General features: G+C 52.1%; 1 protein-coding gene across 2 annotated transcripts; it reads right to left on the bottom strand.

Annotated features, from left to right (window-relative positions):
• Positions 1-3,980: 3,980 nt before the first annotated feature.
• Positions 3,981-15,324, bottom strand: LOC113631131 (kelch domain-containing protein 3). 2 transcript variants are annotated; one of them, XM_027127300.1, is made up of 15 exons: positions 15,084-15,212; positions 12,667-12,879; positions 12,312-12,488; positions 12,044-12,159; positions 11,784-11,855; positions 11,461-11,674; positions 11,296-11,382; positions 11,041-11,149; positions 10,840-10,913; positions 6,029-6,176; positions 5,831-5,897; positions 5,647-5,751; positions 5,283-5,357; positions 5,057-5,174; positions 3,981-4,618 (listed from the first exon to the last, which is right to left on the bottom strand). In XM_027127300.1, the coding sequence occupies exons 2-15, from the start codon at positions 12,818-12,820 to the stop codon at positions 4,482-4,484; spliced, it is 1,653 nt and encodes a 550-aa protein (XP_026983101.1). In that variant the 5' UTR covers positions 12,821-12,879; positions 15,084-15,212; the 3' UTR covers positions 3,981-4,481. The 2 variants fall into 2 exon arrangements, with proteins under 2 accessions (XP_026983101.1, XP_026983100.1); XM_027127299.1 differs by lacking the exons at positions 3,981-4,618; positions 5,057-5,174; positions 5,283-5,357; ... (1 more) ...; positions 5,831-5,897; positions 6,029-6,176 and adding exons at positions 8,888-9,510; positions 10,638-10,716 and having other exon boundaries at positions 15,084-15,324.
• Positions 15,325-15,692: the final 368 nt, after the last annotated feature.

The raw sequence follows: 15,692 nt of genomic DNA, 5'->3' as shown, positions 1-15,692 counted from the left end.
CCTGGCTGCAAGGGGAGAAGAGCCCTCCGCTCTGAGGCAGTCTCATGAGGAGAGACTCATGAGGAGTCTCTCTTCGGGTGAGGATGGCAGGCTGGGGAGGAGGGTAGAGGGAGCCGGGTGTGACTGAGCATCCCCCTCCTGGCCGGGGGATAAAGTGGACTCCGGGGATGGGTCTTCTCGGAGGGTATGTGGTCAGTAGTGCTTTCACCTTGGCAGGGTGGAGATTCAAGCCCACCTTGCCACGCGCTGGATGGCTTGCAACTTCGGCAGATCATCCAGCAGGGCTCCATTTCACTTGTTTGTGGAATTGGACAGTCACTATGGGACTCACGTGTGGGAGCCTTTGACATGGTGAAGGCTTTGCCACCAAGTCCCTCTTCTGGCCACCACGCTCAGCAGTGTGGTGCACGGCGCCGTCCCGAGGTAAGGCTGACAAGGGGACGGTGAGGTAAAGGACCCTTGTGGCCACTACAAGCACCCAGGACCCTAACGTGTTCCCCACGGACGCTCTAGGGTCTGGGTTAGAAGCTGACCTAGAAGGATCTGCAGCTCCCACGGGCTCCTCCTCTTTGCCCCTCTCTACTCCCCTGCCTCTGCCCCCCTCTGGCTGTGCAGAGCTGCACCCCAGCTAGCTCCAGAGGCAGGCCTGTTGCTCTGTGCTGCCGATTGGCCCCCGAGCCCCACCCACACTGAGGCAGGGTAGGTCGGGCTAGGGGACCCAGTGCCAGGGGTGGAGCTCTGTGTCTGGGCAGGGCCCTTAGCGCAGGAGGGAAGGAGTGACCCAGGCGTCCTGAATCCATGACTAGGTGACTAGGAGAAAGCTACAGAAGAGTCAGGTGGTGGGAGAGGGCACATTGGCCGGAGGGAACTGGGTGCCACCCAGGACTGACATTTGGAATAAAATCTGTAAGGGAAAAAACAGCCAGGGCTTGGGAGTCAGGATGCCCAGGATGAGGCAACAAAGCAAAGTGTGGACACAGAGGGCCCCTGCTTGCTTTGCAGTGTGGTGGCCCTGTGGTGCCACTGGTGGTTCTCACATCGGTGGTGGTTCTCACAGCAGAGCCGCCCTGTTGGTCCGTGCTATTCTGAGGCAGCAGACAGGCAGCAGCAGGCTGGGGCAGCAGTGGGCACACTGGAGTTGCTGCACTTTGTCACTTGGTTGCTCCTCCACCTTTGTGCCAGAGATCATGGCCTGTCTCTCTTTCACTGGCCCAGGCCATGTCCTCCTTTTTGAGCCAGCTCTGTGGGGCCAGCGCCTTTTGCTTCTCCGGGTTCTCATGCTCTTTATGAGCCTATCCTTTCCCACAGAAACCCAGAGAGCCCCCGGGCTCTAGTAGCCAGGCCAGCATGCGCCACATGCGGGGACCAGGTGGGACTTTCTCCCACTGCCACCTCCTGTACTGCTGCTGTCCCACGGGCTCTGGTGTGGGCTGAGCTCCAGGCCACTAGTCTCATCCACAGCGTTTGCTCAACCCCTTGTTCGTCCCACTCAGTCGCAAAGTCTCCCACAGGGTACCCACCTGCTCATCTGCAATGGACAAACCTCCAACAGTCCTTAAAGGAAGAGCCCACCAGCCATGATGCCAAAACCCTGCACATTCCTGTCCTCAGTCCTGCTCCTACATTGCCCACTGTCCTCCATACAGTCTAACCCCACTTTGACTCTGATCTGCCTGATCTGGTACCCAAATCCAGCCACCCAGGTGAGCAGTCCTGATTGCCCTTCTCTCACCTGCACCAGTAAAGATCTGAGCCTCCTTCCCTGCCCTCAGGGCTTTCCATCTCTACAGGGCAAACACTTCCTGGCTGACTCGGGATGAAAGTTTGCTTCCCTGATCCCCTTGTGAGACCATCCTCACAGCCTCAATTCCTTATATCCCTTTAGCTGGTTTGCACACCAAGGACCACATAATGATCCCATTTATGTGAAATGTCCCCAAATCGGCAAATCTAGAGACGGAATGTGGTTTAGTGGTTGCCTAGAGTTGGGGGGATTGGGAAGAACTGAGGAGTGACTGCTAGAAGGTACGGGGTTTCTTTTTGGGGTGTCACAAATGTTACAAAATTGTGGTGATGGTCACACAATTCTGTGAATATACTAAAAACCACTGAATTGTATACTTTAAATGGATACACTGTATGGTATGTGAATGATATCTCAACAAAGCTGTTAACAATAAAAACCAGAACCAACCAGACCAACCCACAGCTGCAGCTCAGGGCTCTCCATCTCCTCTGGCTCCTCGTTGAAGGGGAAAAGTAGCAGTTTGGAGGCTTGAGGACCAATACAGCCGTGTGGTGGACATACATTACGGTTTCTTGACTGCCCTTCACCTGAACCCCCTTCTTGTGCTTAGAAACTCCCTACCACAAACCTAGGGAGAAGGTAGAGCCCACCTCCCACCATATGAAAGACCAGACACTTGGCTTTCCCAGCATCGCCTTTGCAGCCAGGTGACTCGATGCCTCTGCCAGGAATGCCTCAGTCTAGCGCAGAGCAGGGGGAAGTGGGGCACCTCTGGTGTTGGCACTGACATCTTCACGTCGCACTGGTTCCCGCACCGGTAGGGCTTACAGTGCTTTTAACCGCTCTGACTTTATCCCCCACTCCTTTTTTGGAGCTTCTCTCCAGCCTTCTTAGTGTTTCTGTGAGCCCAGTAGTTCAATAGTCTATTTCTGCTTTTATCAGCCAGAATCGGTCTTTTGGCTTTAAACTAGGATTGACACATGTGACACTGGGGACCCTGTAGCACTGGCTCCCTCACTCCCTCTGGGACAGGCGAACTATCCTGGTAGCCAGAGCCCTCATCTAACAATCACTGGGAGAAGCGCACTTTATGCATTTCTGTCATCCGAACTACATCTTTTCCCCCATCCCAGAAGCATCAAGCAGTAACAGATGTCTTAGCTTCTGATTCTACCTCTTCCTTTCCCTTACAGCTGCTTTTTATTTTTTAAATTATTATTTTTTTGGCTGCGCCACACAGCACACAGAATTTTAGTTCCCTGACCAGGGGGCCCCCTGCAGTGGAAGCTGGGTCCTAAACATTGGACTGGCAGGGAATTCCCTATAGCTGCTTTTTAGATGTTAATCTTTCTAATGTTCTGTAGTTTTTGTGATTTATCTAGGTCCCCAACCCCACCGTCTGTGATTAACTGGTGTTCCTGATTCTTAGGGTTTATAAATTATCAATTATAATTCTCATCCCCTTTAACATACTCTCTGCTTCTGGAACTCTGATTTGTCTCACATCTCCTCACTCTATCCTCCGTGTTGTTTAACCTCTTTTCCTCAGTTTCCATTTCTCTCTATCCCTGGGCTCCATCTGTGTAACTTCACATCTACTTCCAGTTCATTCTCCTTCTAGGTGTGTCTAATCTGCAGCTTAACCATAAAGTTTCTAACTTCAAATAATATATTTTTCATTAAAAAAATTGTTTTTATCAATCTGGTCCTTTTTGATATTTTTTTCATCAGTCATAGCTTTTCTTTAAATGTAAGTAAGATATTTTGTATTTTATACTTCTAACATCTCAGTCTTTGCTGGTCTGATTCTCTTGCCTGTTGTTCCTAATGACTCTTGCTTATGGGGTTTTTTTTTCCTTGTTTGCTTTGTTTTCACTGTAAGCTTAGATTCCTTGAAATTTTATCTGAAGGAATTCCTTGAGGCCTGGGTTTAAAGTACAATCCTCAAGAGAGGAATGCATTTGCTTCTGCCAGGTGCCTGAAGGCACTATCAACCTGAGATCACTTTAAACTGAATTGTCAGCTCCAGGATTTTCCAGTCCACACAGGCCATATGAATTCTCCACCCAAACAGTACTGAGAGCCAGCTGTGCTTACATATTATCATATTTTTGTCCCCACCTTCTACCTCCCCTGCATCCAAGACCAAAGCTAAGTAGATGAGTTGTGGGATTGGTTCCGTCTTTGAATGATCGTGTCATCTGTTCAGTTTAAATAGGAAGGGTCTCTGATCTGACTTCCCACTTTGTAGGAGCATTAGATTTATTGCCCACCCAACACGTGGCCCCTGAAATGGTAATTCTAGGTCACCCACAAAAGAAGCAGAATAAAAAGATGAGTGACACGAGTGTTTATGAACTGGCTCCTACATATAAAGTCCCAGTCCCGGGAGCCACTCACAGACTCTATGGCCTTCAACTGGCCTCAATGTCACTCACCAGTCCTTTTCCTTCTATACCAGAATCATTATTTTAAGGCAAGAATGGGAGGACTTGAGGACATGATGACCCAGATCCAAGCAGAAGAAGTGTGGAATGGCACAAGGCTGAGCTGCTCTTCTTGTCCAGCCCTCAGGCAGTCCAAGAGCCTTCTAGTCATCTCTGAGCCAGTTGGGCTCCCAGGCAGCTGTCACCCTTGCCCTTGAATGGGAAAGAGTAGAACGGGCCAAGCCCAAATGTGTCCCCACAGATGCATTTCTCACTGGGACAGTGGCAGAGCTGAGGACAGCTCCTTACTACTCTTTGCTCAAAGGGAGATGTCTTCTGTCCTTGCCTGCATTTCGGCGCCTCTTTCGACTCAAGAAGCTCTCTAGCTTCTTGCTTCGTTTCAGCTCCTTGAACTTCTCAGCTAGGACCAACTGGCGCTGCTCAGCTAGAGGACAAGGAGAAAGAAAGCCGGTAAGCAAAGGAGGAAGTTCGCTTCTTTCCCTTTCCCCAGGTCAGTAATTCTCAACCACTATGCAGTGATATGTGACTCATCTGGAGTTCACCGGTGTGTGTAAGCAAGCTGACTTCTATGAATCTGCTCCTTCTCAATTCAACCAACTACGAGCTCCTTCTCTGCGCCCTACCCACATATGTGGGGGTGGGACAGAGATAAAAACAATACTCCCTGCCCATGGTCATTAGGGATACAAGAATGGTTACAAACAACAACTCCCTACTATTTCTACTTTCCTCCAACTTACCATGGGATCCAGCCTTCATGCCTCCCTTAGGGAGCTCATGGACCCCTAACGCAGTATCCTGCCTCTATGGCCACCCAACCCCTGTTCCTGTAACTAGCCTGTCATAGCTGTGTACCACTCACATTTCTTCAGGAAGTATGGCCGATGGCCCTGCTGGGCCTGAGCCCGCCGCTCCTGCTTCAGAGCCAGGTGCAGCTCCTGCTGCCGCTTCCGTTCCTGCTGTGCCATTTCTTGCTGCTCCTGAGGAGCAAAGATGAGATCGGTGAGACAGGTGAATAGCGGGGACTGTGAATCACCTCCTGCCTTGACCTGCTCTCACCTTCCTCCCCCGTATTCTGACTTACTCACCATTTGCTGAAGCAGCTGCTGCAGTTTCTCACGCTCCTCCCCTGAACGGCGCTTCTTCAGCTGCTTTTTCACAAGCTCCACGTTGGAAAATGAGTATGACACTTAGCATTCTGTAAATGTTAGGTGAAACTCTGTGCCAAGCATTATTCTAAGAGGTTCGCATATGTTGTTAACTCACATAAACACTACGAGATAGGAATTATCTTTCTGTGATAAGGAAACTGAAGCTAAAAGAGGTTAACTAACTTGTCAATGATCACACAGCTAGTAAATTGACGCGCCCTGCTCCCCTCTGCCCGACTCTCTGACCTATGCTCTAGTCTCACCACTTGGAATCCCCACAGACCAATCTCACGTTACTCACATCTTTCTCTCTGGCTCGGATGTCATTTAGGAATTGATACGTTTTATCAAACACCTCAGGATTATATTCCCCTGACAGATCGTCAAAGCGGGGGTCCCGGGCTACCTTTGGAGCGAACAGAGAGAATATAAAAGAACTGTTCAGTCTCCTTTCACTGAGAAAGAGCTTACTGGCTCCTCCTCACCTTCTTACTGACGGGAACAACTTGACGCAAAAATGGCACCCGGACCTTGGCTGACATTTCCAGAGGCCTATGGAGAAATTAAACAGGTCAAGGGAACTCCAGTCTTGTCAAAGGCCTCCCACCTGCCACCCAAGAAAGCAGACACCTACTCAAGGTCCCAGCTATCCTCCAACTCCTGGGGCAGGCCTTGCTCCTCACCTGTGTTTATCTGCAACACATGCTTTTTGGACAGGTGGTCTGGAACTTTGCTTCTTAGTGCTGTTTCCAGTTACCAATTGTTTGTACGTCTTAGTGCCCACTTGGCTCTGCAATTCTAACAGCTCCTCAAATGACATGTGAGATGTGCCTGTGAAAGGTAGGTGGGGGTGGGAGGGAACCGCAACTCAGCTCAGCATCTGCCACTGCTGCAAAGGTGCCACCCCATCTTCATTCTTCATAGGTAACTGATCCTTTCCAACATCCCCTTCAGACCAACCACTGCAGGTCCTGGGCAGCACAGCTTATAACGGCGCTACACTGACACCTAACTCCCCATCGGTTCCAGGTACCTGGGGCCTCACGTTGCTAAAGAAGGTGTATATGTAAGGCTCTTTTAAATCACTCCTTCACAGGTTTCCTCATAAGGACCTCTGTCTCCCTTGCTCAGCTACCATCGCCATTATTCTGGTTCAGGATACGCTCAGCACCTCTCACCTCAATCAGTACTCTAGCCTCCTCACTGCTCTCCCAACCTCCAGTCTCACTCCTCTCAAAGCTATGCTCCCCGCTTCAGCCTGGGAGACGCATCTGAAAAGCAAAACCTGGGGAGGGGGTAAATTGGGAGATTGGGATTGACATATACACACTACTATTGATATATATAAAACAGACAACTAATAAGGACCTACTGTAGCACAGGAACTCTACTCAATACTCTATAATGACCTATATGGGCAAAGAATCTAAAAAAGTGGATAGGAATTCCCTGGTGGCACAGTGGTTAAGAATCCGCCTGCCAATGCAGGGAACACGGGTTTGATCCTGGTCTGGGAAGATCCCACATGCTGCGGAGCAACTAAGTCCGTGTGCCATAACTACTGAAGCCCGCGCCTGGAGCCCGTGCTCCGCGACAACAGAAGCCACCGCAATGAGAAGCCCGCGCACCACAACGAAGAGTAGCCCCCACTCACCGCAACTAGAGAAAAGCCCACGTACAGCAACGAAGACCCAACACAGCCAAAAATAATATAAAATAAAAAAATAAGAGTGGATATATGTATAACTGATTCACTTTGCTGTACACCTGAAACTAACACATTGTAAATCAACCATACTCCAATAAAAAATTTTTTTAAAAAAGGAAACTGGGCTTCCCTGGTGGCGCAGTGGTTGAGAGTCCGCCTGCCAATGCAGGGGACACGGGTTCGTGCCCCGGTCCGGGAGGATCCCACATGCCGCGGAGCGGCTGGGCCCGTGAGCCATGGCCGCTGAGCCTGCGCGTCCGGAGCCTGTGCTCTGCAATGGGAGAGGCCGCAGCAGTGAGAGGCCCGCGTACCGCAAAAAAAAAAAAAAAAAAAAAAGGAAACTACTTCAGACCTGAAGTTTTCACTTTAAGTTCTTTAATAAAATAACTTTCTCTTTCCAAAAAAAAAAAGAAAAAGGCAAATCTGATCTTATCACTCCCACCTCATTTCCACATACATATCTACACGTTATGTCACTCCAGAACTCAAAACTCCCCAATGGCTTCCATCTTGCTCAGAAGAAAAGCTCTAGACTTTGTAATAGCCTGAAGACCCCATGTGACCTAGCCCGGGTTTTGGCTCTAATCTCATCTCCTACCATCTCCTCCTTCCTACTCCTCTCCAGTCAACTGGCCTCCAAGCAGTTCCTAAGCAGGAAGGTATGCTCCCACCTCAGTTCCTTTGCACCGGACTTTACAACTGGAACACTTCCTCCAGTTGTACTGCTTGCTCCCTCACCTCCTTCAAACGGTTTCTCAAATGTCACCTACCCAGTGAGGCCTTCTGTGATTACATAAAACTGTAACCCCTCCCCTGCGTTCTCTTCAAAGCTCTTATCACCTTTTTCAAAAAATTTACCCTTTAAAAATCTGCAATTCCGTGTTTTATTGCCTTTTATTAATTTGCTTGGTTTTTTTAACCCCTAAAAGGTAACCTTCATGAGGACAGTGTTCTGCTGCTTTATCTACTACTGTATCTCCAGCATCTAGAACTGTGCCTGCACACAACAGATGCTCAACAATGTTGGCAAAATTTGTTGAATCCTCACCTACTAAGCCTTCTCCAACAATCCATCCCCCTTCCTGACTCTGCTTTTGAACATAACGTTTCCTCCCCTGCGAAAAACCCTCTTCGCCCTTTAAAAAACTGCTCAGGATGTTCTAATCCAGGAAGCATTCTCTCTCACTCCCCACTTTCCAGTGCGTTGGGGGGGAGCTCCCGGTGTTCGCATCTTTCAGAGAACTTAGTCTCACGGTCACGGCGTCTCCAGGCTCCGAGCCCGCACCACACGCGGTGCCACTGGCCCCTCACCCCGCCTCCGCGGCTGCCCCTCGGCCCGGCGCCGTCCCCTCACCCTTCTGCAGGTCCCCGGGCCCCAGGCCCCCGCCGTCCCGAGACCCGCGAGGAGACCCGGAGGCCGCCCATTCCCGGGAGTTTGCAGTCAGCATCCGCTCGCGCAGCGCGCCGAAGACTAATGGCGCTACTTCCGCTCCGGCGGCGGCCGCTCCGCCCCACTCCTTCCGGCATCTCCGGCAGGCCGAGTCCGCGAGGTTTGGTGACAATAGAGCAGATCCCGTCCAGCGCCGGGCGGGCCGCTGGTGGGCGGCCGGGGAGCCCTCTCTGGGCGGAAAAGGGCGCCCACCGTAAATAACGTTGCCCCCTTCCTTTTGTCGCTTGGCGCTGCACTCCGCGCCGAAGAGAAACTCCGGCCAGTCCGTGGCGGTATTTGGTTTCCTAATGCTCTTGGCTGAGAAGCCAGAACCTCAGCACCCTGGCCGCACTGCAAACTCCTGCCGTCCCTTGCCTATTCCACACAAAAGAGAGCACACGTTTGGAGACTTTCAATTCATTTTTATAAAATGTGAGCTGGCTGAGAGCGTCAGGGTACAGCAACAGCTCAAGGAACGGTAGGATTATCTGCTGGTCCTCCCCTCCCCAGGTCAGGGAGAAGGAGATTTCATGCCAACAGCTGCAACTCCTCTCAGCTCCCAATCAATGCTCAGGGCTCAAGCAGCGGGAAGAGGTGGAAAGAGGGGTGGGGAGGGGAAGCTCCTGAGGCTGACACTGCTTGCTTCTCCCTCCTCCCCATTCCCTTCGCTTCCCAGCAGAGCATGGCTGACCTGGGGCAGAGCAGAGGCCCAGGAGCAGTTGGAGGGAGGTGAATGGGACAGAGCACCAAGGGGAAGGGGCCCTCGGCCCAAGGAGGAAGGGACCTAGCCCTCCCCCCTGCAGCTCCCCACTAAGTTCACAGCACAGAAAACACCTCTAGTCCAACAACTCCATGTGGAGGTATACCAAGTCCAGGGTCCAAAGGGGCAGGCGGGGGAGAGATGGGCAAGGGCAGTGAAGACACCAGCAGGCTCAGGAAGGGAGGCGGCAGAAACTTCCTCCTACCCATGGGAGGAGACAATGGGGCGACTGATATTGCTGTTGGTGGTCATGGCATTCAGCTCCCACCTGGAAGGCCAAAAATGACAGGCAGAAAGGACAGAAGGGGAAGCCTCCACCCCCAAGTCCAGAATTGCTCAAACAAAGCAATGAACACACCAGTGCCTTCAACTTCCTAAAGCTCAACCACCCACGGCCACCTCTTCCTTACAGCCCTATGAGGGTTAACTATCAGGTCTCCACCCACCACCAAATCCACTACCACCCACTAGTCCCCCTGCAAGCTCATGTGGACTTCCTGTTTATGTTTACATATTGATATTCTTGTGCCCAACACCTGGAGAAAAACGTTTGTGTATACATCTCAATAAACTTCCCAACCTACCTTTCCTCCTCTGCTGAGATCCAACCAGGATGCCCCTCCCCCCCACCAGGAATGTCGGTTTTTGCTCTCAACTCCCATCCTTTTAAGGCCCTGATTCAGCTCTCCTATCCTCCCTGAGGCCTTCCCCAGCCATCCCACCATATTAAAATTAAATTCCTCTCTTTTTGACAACTGTCATTCTACGAAGTACCTCCTTATGCCAAGGCTCTACTCTACTTGGTACTAGGCACTTGCACATGTGTTCATCTTGGGCCAGCCTGGGATCCATCTGTTCAGCCTTGTATACTCTATCACCAAATACTGAACACACAGACCCTCAGCAAGAAAGAATTAAGCTGAACTGAATCAAGGAGAGGAAACTGTCGCAGAATGACCCAGAAGGGCACAATTATACACAAGATAACTTTCAGTGCTTGATTTAGACCTAAGAATGGAATTCATAAGGGAAGGAGCTAGGAAGGACCTCCCTTAATTCTGGAATTAATGTGATCCAGAGGCTCCTAAACTTGTTTTTTTCTCCACAGCTAGGTTCTAAGATTTAATCAAACTTTCTCAGCATATTAACAAAAATAACTGTATAAGCTCAGGAATTAGGAAGTGATGCCTGAGAGCTTGGTTTGAAAACTGGACATTTTTTCCATAAAACTTACCCAGCTGACAGTTTTATATTTCCTTCTAGCTCCCTCTCCACAAGTACACTACAGAACAAAATCTTCTCTCTCCTGCACACTGAGACCAAGCCAATCAGGTCACGCGCCTGTGCTGCCCACTCACCCTCAACCAGTCCCTCCTTTCCAACCATTCACTGTACCTGATGTCATGGGGCAAACAGGACTGGTCCAGGTTATACTGAATCACAGCCAGTTTGCACAGAGTCTTCAGACTAGGGCCTTTAAAGGAGGAGTGGGGGAGAGGGAGAGGGTCAAAGCCGAGGAAAGGGTCCAGTCCTGGATATCACCACCCAAAGACAGGGACCCTGAGGGCAAATGCATTTAGGGAATAAGTGTACTTACTAAAGTCCAAAATGTGTAAGTCAGAATGATCTATGAGGTCAAATTCATCTCCCAGGCCTTCCTCAGGAGACGGACTGTAGGGATCAAAAGAGAGATGAAGGAAGGAGCGAAGACTACCCACGAGACCCTCTTGCTCAAATGTCTCCCATGTTAGTCACAGGCTTAGGCCCTTCCTGGAGCCCTCCCCTCTCTCCTCCTAACCTGGTACCCCCAAAGAGGACAATCTTGTCACCAACAATACAGCAGCACTGGCGCCGGCGGGGACATGGCCCCTTCCCCTTCGGTTCAATCTTTTTCCAGGTAAACGACACTAAAGAGAAGTTTAAATGGAGGTTCAACACCTGCTAGCCCAGATATCCTCTCCACTCCCGCCCCTCACCCACTCAGGATTATTCTTTTCTTTTCCACGCCCCCTCAATTGCTCCCTGTTCCTCCCTTAAAGGCAGTGCTCTTTACCAGGGTTAAACTTCCAGAGGTCATGGAAGTGCCGGTTCAGCCTTGCATTATAGCCACCAAAAATGTACAGCTCCCCATTGTAGCCAACTGGAAGGAGAGAGGAATGTCAAGAATGTAGGGGCAATGGGGGGACGGGGACTCGGCAGGGACCTAACAGACACTCACAGGCTGAGTGGCTCCGGCGCCCCTCAGGCAGCACTGGGGTGGGTGGACAGTCCAGCCAGGCCTCAGTCCTCGTGTCAAAGACACGGATGCGGTTGCAGTAAATCTCATTGTTGGAATGGAATGGCCCAAAACGGTCCGCACGGCCCCCAAAGACATACATGTGACTGCCCAGCATTGTGGCCGAGTGGAAGTCCCTCCAGCGTGCAGGGTTGCCCTGGGCAGGAGCAGAGATGGGAGGGGGAGGGGTCAGCTTTCACTGTTTGAGCTCCCTATGGTTCCTTAAATTGAGGGTGGGGATCTGGGAGAGAGCAAGAAGGGCCAACCTTTGTACAGATCAGGGTCCATGTCATGGTGCTGGTATCCAGCTTGTGAATGTCATTGGAAAAGCAGTCCGCCTGACAAGGAAGAGAAAGGAAGTGAAGGAAGGAATAAAAGAGAGGAGCAGGGGTCACTCTCCGACCCTCCGTCCCTCCCACCTCAGAACCTGCAAGCAAACCAAAGCCTCCCATTCCACTACTTTCAATTCCCCTTCCTCCTTCTCATTCTCACCCTAGGGAAACCTCTAGTTTCTTCCCAGACCTACCAGCTGCTCGTAGCCCCCGAAAATGTACATGGTCTTGCCCAGGACACAAGCCGAATGTCCATCCCGGGCCCCAGGAACTGTTCCTGCCACTCGGGGTGTGGACCATTTGTGAGTATCTGAAGGAGGGGAGAGGGTGGGCCCAGTAAGCAAGCTGGTGCTCCCTCCTCAACTCTGGGGCGCCTTATTCCCAGCCCCCCTCAGCCCACACCTCCCCCAGCCCCGCGAGGCACCATTTGGCAGAACACAGCCTCCAGAGACTCATACTCACTGACGTCAAAGGCATAGAGCACATTGCAGGCCCCTTCGGTGTCATTCCGCCCACCCCAAAGGAAGACTGTGTCGTCGATGAGGACGGTGGAGTGTCCATACCGCATGTAGGGTACCACGGGAGCCTGCCCGCGGGTGGCGGGCCTCACTGGGGGCAGCTTTGTCCAACGCAAGGACACTGTGGGCACAGCTCTGCTCAGCCCTGGGAACCTCTCTTCAGGTCGTCCACATTTTCCCAAACCACATGTTAGTTTCCCCCACCCCCTCTGGCCGTGGGGGCCACCATCAAACCTCACTCAGCCACCCACTGTCCTCCCCGATGTGAGCACCCAGGGATGATCCCTGAGTTAGTTTACCTGCATTGAAAATGTGCACATCAATCTGACGCAGCGTCTCATAGTCTTCACCAGAGCAGTAACCCCCGAAGGAGTACACCCGGTGTCCGACAGCCACTGCAGCATGGTTCACCCTGCGGGGCCCGCCCTCCAGGTGCACCGTCCACCGTAACATCCCCTGGGCCACTGGTTACAGCAACATGCCCCCCCGGCACGGCCTGCTGCCTCTGCTACCTGCACACAAGTTAGGTCCAGGGGCTCCTCAGGCAAAGCCTTTGCCTGGTTCACCGAGACTCTGCCCAGGACTAGCCTTGCCTCTAAGTGTCACCCTGGTGGCCCTCCCACACCACCCCTCCACAGCTCAGGTGGCTGGCTCTGCTCCAGGGGAGCTGCTGAGGTCAGGAAGCTAGCCCTGGCCCTGTGTTCTCCAACAGCAAAGGGTGGGGCCACTCTGACCTGACTGCCAGCTCAGACTGCTGATCAAGGGCTCAACGTGGTCGTCCCCTACTCATGGCGGCTGCACCCTGTCACTGGCTTGGCCCAAGCTCCAAGCCCCCTTCAAAGGTCAGTGAGTTCTCTTGTCTTTCTGACTCTGCTCTGCTTACTGCCACCTCTCTAAGAATCTCTGTGCTCTTTGAGGTGGGGAGAGGGATCTCAAAATACTCAGAGCTATTAATAGCCCAGCCAACCCCAGACAGTCCACTGAAAGCTGGCATGAGTGCCTCCAAGCAGAAAAGCTTTTAGGCTTTTAGAGTGGAACAGTTCCTCTATCCAGGATGGGGTGGGACTGATCCCTGACAGGGACCTTCATGGATGATTAGCCCCTCATAGGGGGCTCTTGTCAAACAGAGCTATTGTCATCGGGGTCACCCAGGGCCCCTCACAGGCAGGAGGAGTTCCTTTGACAGCTGTGCCTGGCATGCTGCCAAGAACTTAAGCCAGAAAGGTATGTGTGTGCTGGGGATTGAGGGGGTAGGGTTTTCTCCTCTTGCCACTTGCCCAACCTAGCCATTGTGGTAGAGAACGAGCTATTTCCAGCAGCTCTTCTCCCACTTGGGTCTCTGAAAGGGGACAGGGGTGGGGGTGTGCACTGGAAAGGGAAAGGAAAGCAAAATGCCCTTGGGCAGGACAAGAAAAAGACCCAGGGATGAGAGATCATGGTCTCTTAAAGACAACCCGCTAACCTAGTGATAATGGGTACATCTGAAGGCTCTGTCAGGCAAATCCTGCAGCTGGCACTGCCTGCTCTGGCAGGCACCTGCTGGGTTTGGGTAGATCATCTGCTCCCTGTTCAAGAAGCCCTGGCAGAAGGGAAAAAAAAAAAAAAAGAAGCCCTGGCAGAAGGAAGAGCCAGGCAGAACCTCAGGCAAAGAAAAAGCTCAAGTAAGGGAGGCCCCTCGCAAGAAAGACACACTGGTTTCAGCTGGCTTTTGCCAGCCCTCCTGCCCCTGCCCAGCCTCCCTCAACCCCCAACCCCATGCTTTAAATAGCCACTCTGCCAAACCTGAAATAGCCCCTCAGGAAACCACTCTCACTTCATTACTCCTGTCCTCAATCCAAAAGCTCTTGGATCTGGGCTTGTAAGGACAGATAGGAAGGAGGTTGAAGAGTTTAAGAACCGGAGTCCATCTTCCCTCATAGCTTCCACTCCCCACTTCAGCTATATCAAGGTAAAGCAAAGAATTCAGAGGACAAGAGAGAAGCAATTCCATCCAAAGGTGGAGAAAAAAACCTTAGCTTCTCCTCCAAAAAAAAAAAAAAAAACAACTCAAGCTCGTGAAGAAAAAGCCCCCAGGGTCTCAGGGGCTCCTCTTATCCCTGGGTCTCTCCCATCCTCCATCACTGCCGCATCCTCAAGCTTCTTCAATTCCCTTCATGTACCTATCCCCCTTGCTATTCTCTTGCAATTTTCATTCCCCGTTTCTGGCCCTTCTTGATCTCCTGAGAGCTTTGCCGTTTTCTCCTTCTTCCTTCTCCCACAACTCCAAGCTCCACCCCGACAGCCCTCCATTTTCCCTCTTCCACTAAGGGGAAAAAAGCTAATATCCATTGACCCCTTTCCGCCAGAGATATTCCTCCCTGTATATGACGCTATCCCTTTCGTCTCTCAGTCATCCCAACCTCCCCTCCCGCACAACTCCAGACACCCCCGCCCTTTTCTTCCATTATCCTCAGCTTCCCTGTTCTCCTCATAACCCGATCTTCTTTCCAGTTTCCTTTAGTGCCTCCTCCGGCTACCAGGCCTCTCCCACTGGTTTCCTCACCATCCTCCCGGAGCCCTTCTTTCCCCATTAACACTTTCCTTTCCCATCATCCCCCTAGCTCCCTCCCCACCCCCACCTCTTCACTCTCAGGCCCGTCCCCCACGACTCCAGCGCTAACCATGGGCATCCCCAGCCCCTATAGTTCTCCTTGTCCCTCAACCCACCCCGGACTACCTGCCAGGCCGGGCCGGGGCGGGGCCGCGGGTCCTCGCGCTGCCTGCAGCCTAGAACCCGTTGCACGCCAACCGACGACTCGATCCCCAACGAGATAAACACAACCAGGCTCTATCCTTCCGGCGGGCAGCTGTCTGCGAACATGCAGTCAGAGCTAAGTGCCCGAAGCCTACCGGGACTTGTAGTTCATGGGGTTCCGGAGGGACATCAGGGGCTGAAGAGTGGGCAGGAGCCTGAGGAGATTCTGGGCATGTGCAGATACGTGTCAAAAATCGCGGGGTTGGGCTTCCCTGGTGGCGCAGTGGTTGAGAGTCCGCCTGCCGATGCGGGGCACACCGGTTCGTGCCCCGGTCTGGGAAGATCCCACATGCCGCGGAGCGGCTGGGCCCGTGAGCCATGGCTGCTGGGCCTGCGCGTCCGGAACCTGTGCTCCGCAACGGGAGAGGCCACAACAGTGAGAGGCCCGCGTACCGCAAAAAAAATAAAAATAATAAAAATAAAAATAAAAATTAAAAAATTTTTAAAAATCGCGGGGTTTACTGGGTAATGTAGTCCTTGGTTGTCCGGGAAGAAGACGGTGGAGGCGGGGCAAGGGGCGGACTCTTCGTC

The sequence above is a fragment of the Aethalodelphis obliquidens genome, unplaced genomic scaffold (assembly GCF_003676395.1).
Source record: "Aethalodelphis obliquidens isolate GAN/ISIS:26980383/991018 unplaced genomic scaffold, ASM367639v1 scaffold31, whole genome shotgun sequence".
NCBI classification, from domain to species: Eukaryota; Metazoa; Chordata; class Mammalia; order Artiodactyla; family Delphinidae; genus Aethalodelphis; species Aethalodelphis obliquidens.
Note: the sequence above shows the minus strand (reverse complement) of the source record. Positions and strands in the feature narration are given on the sequence as shown.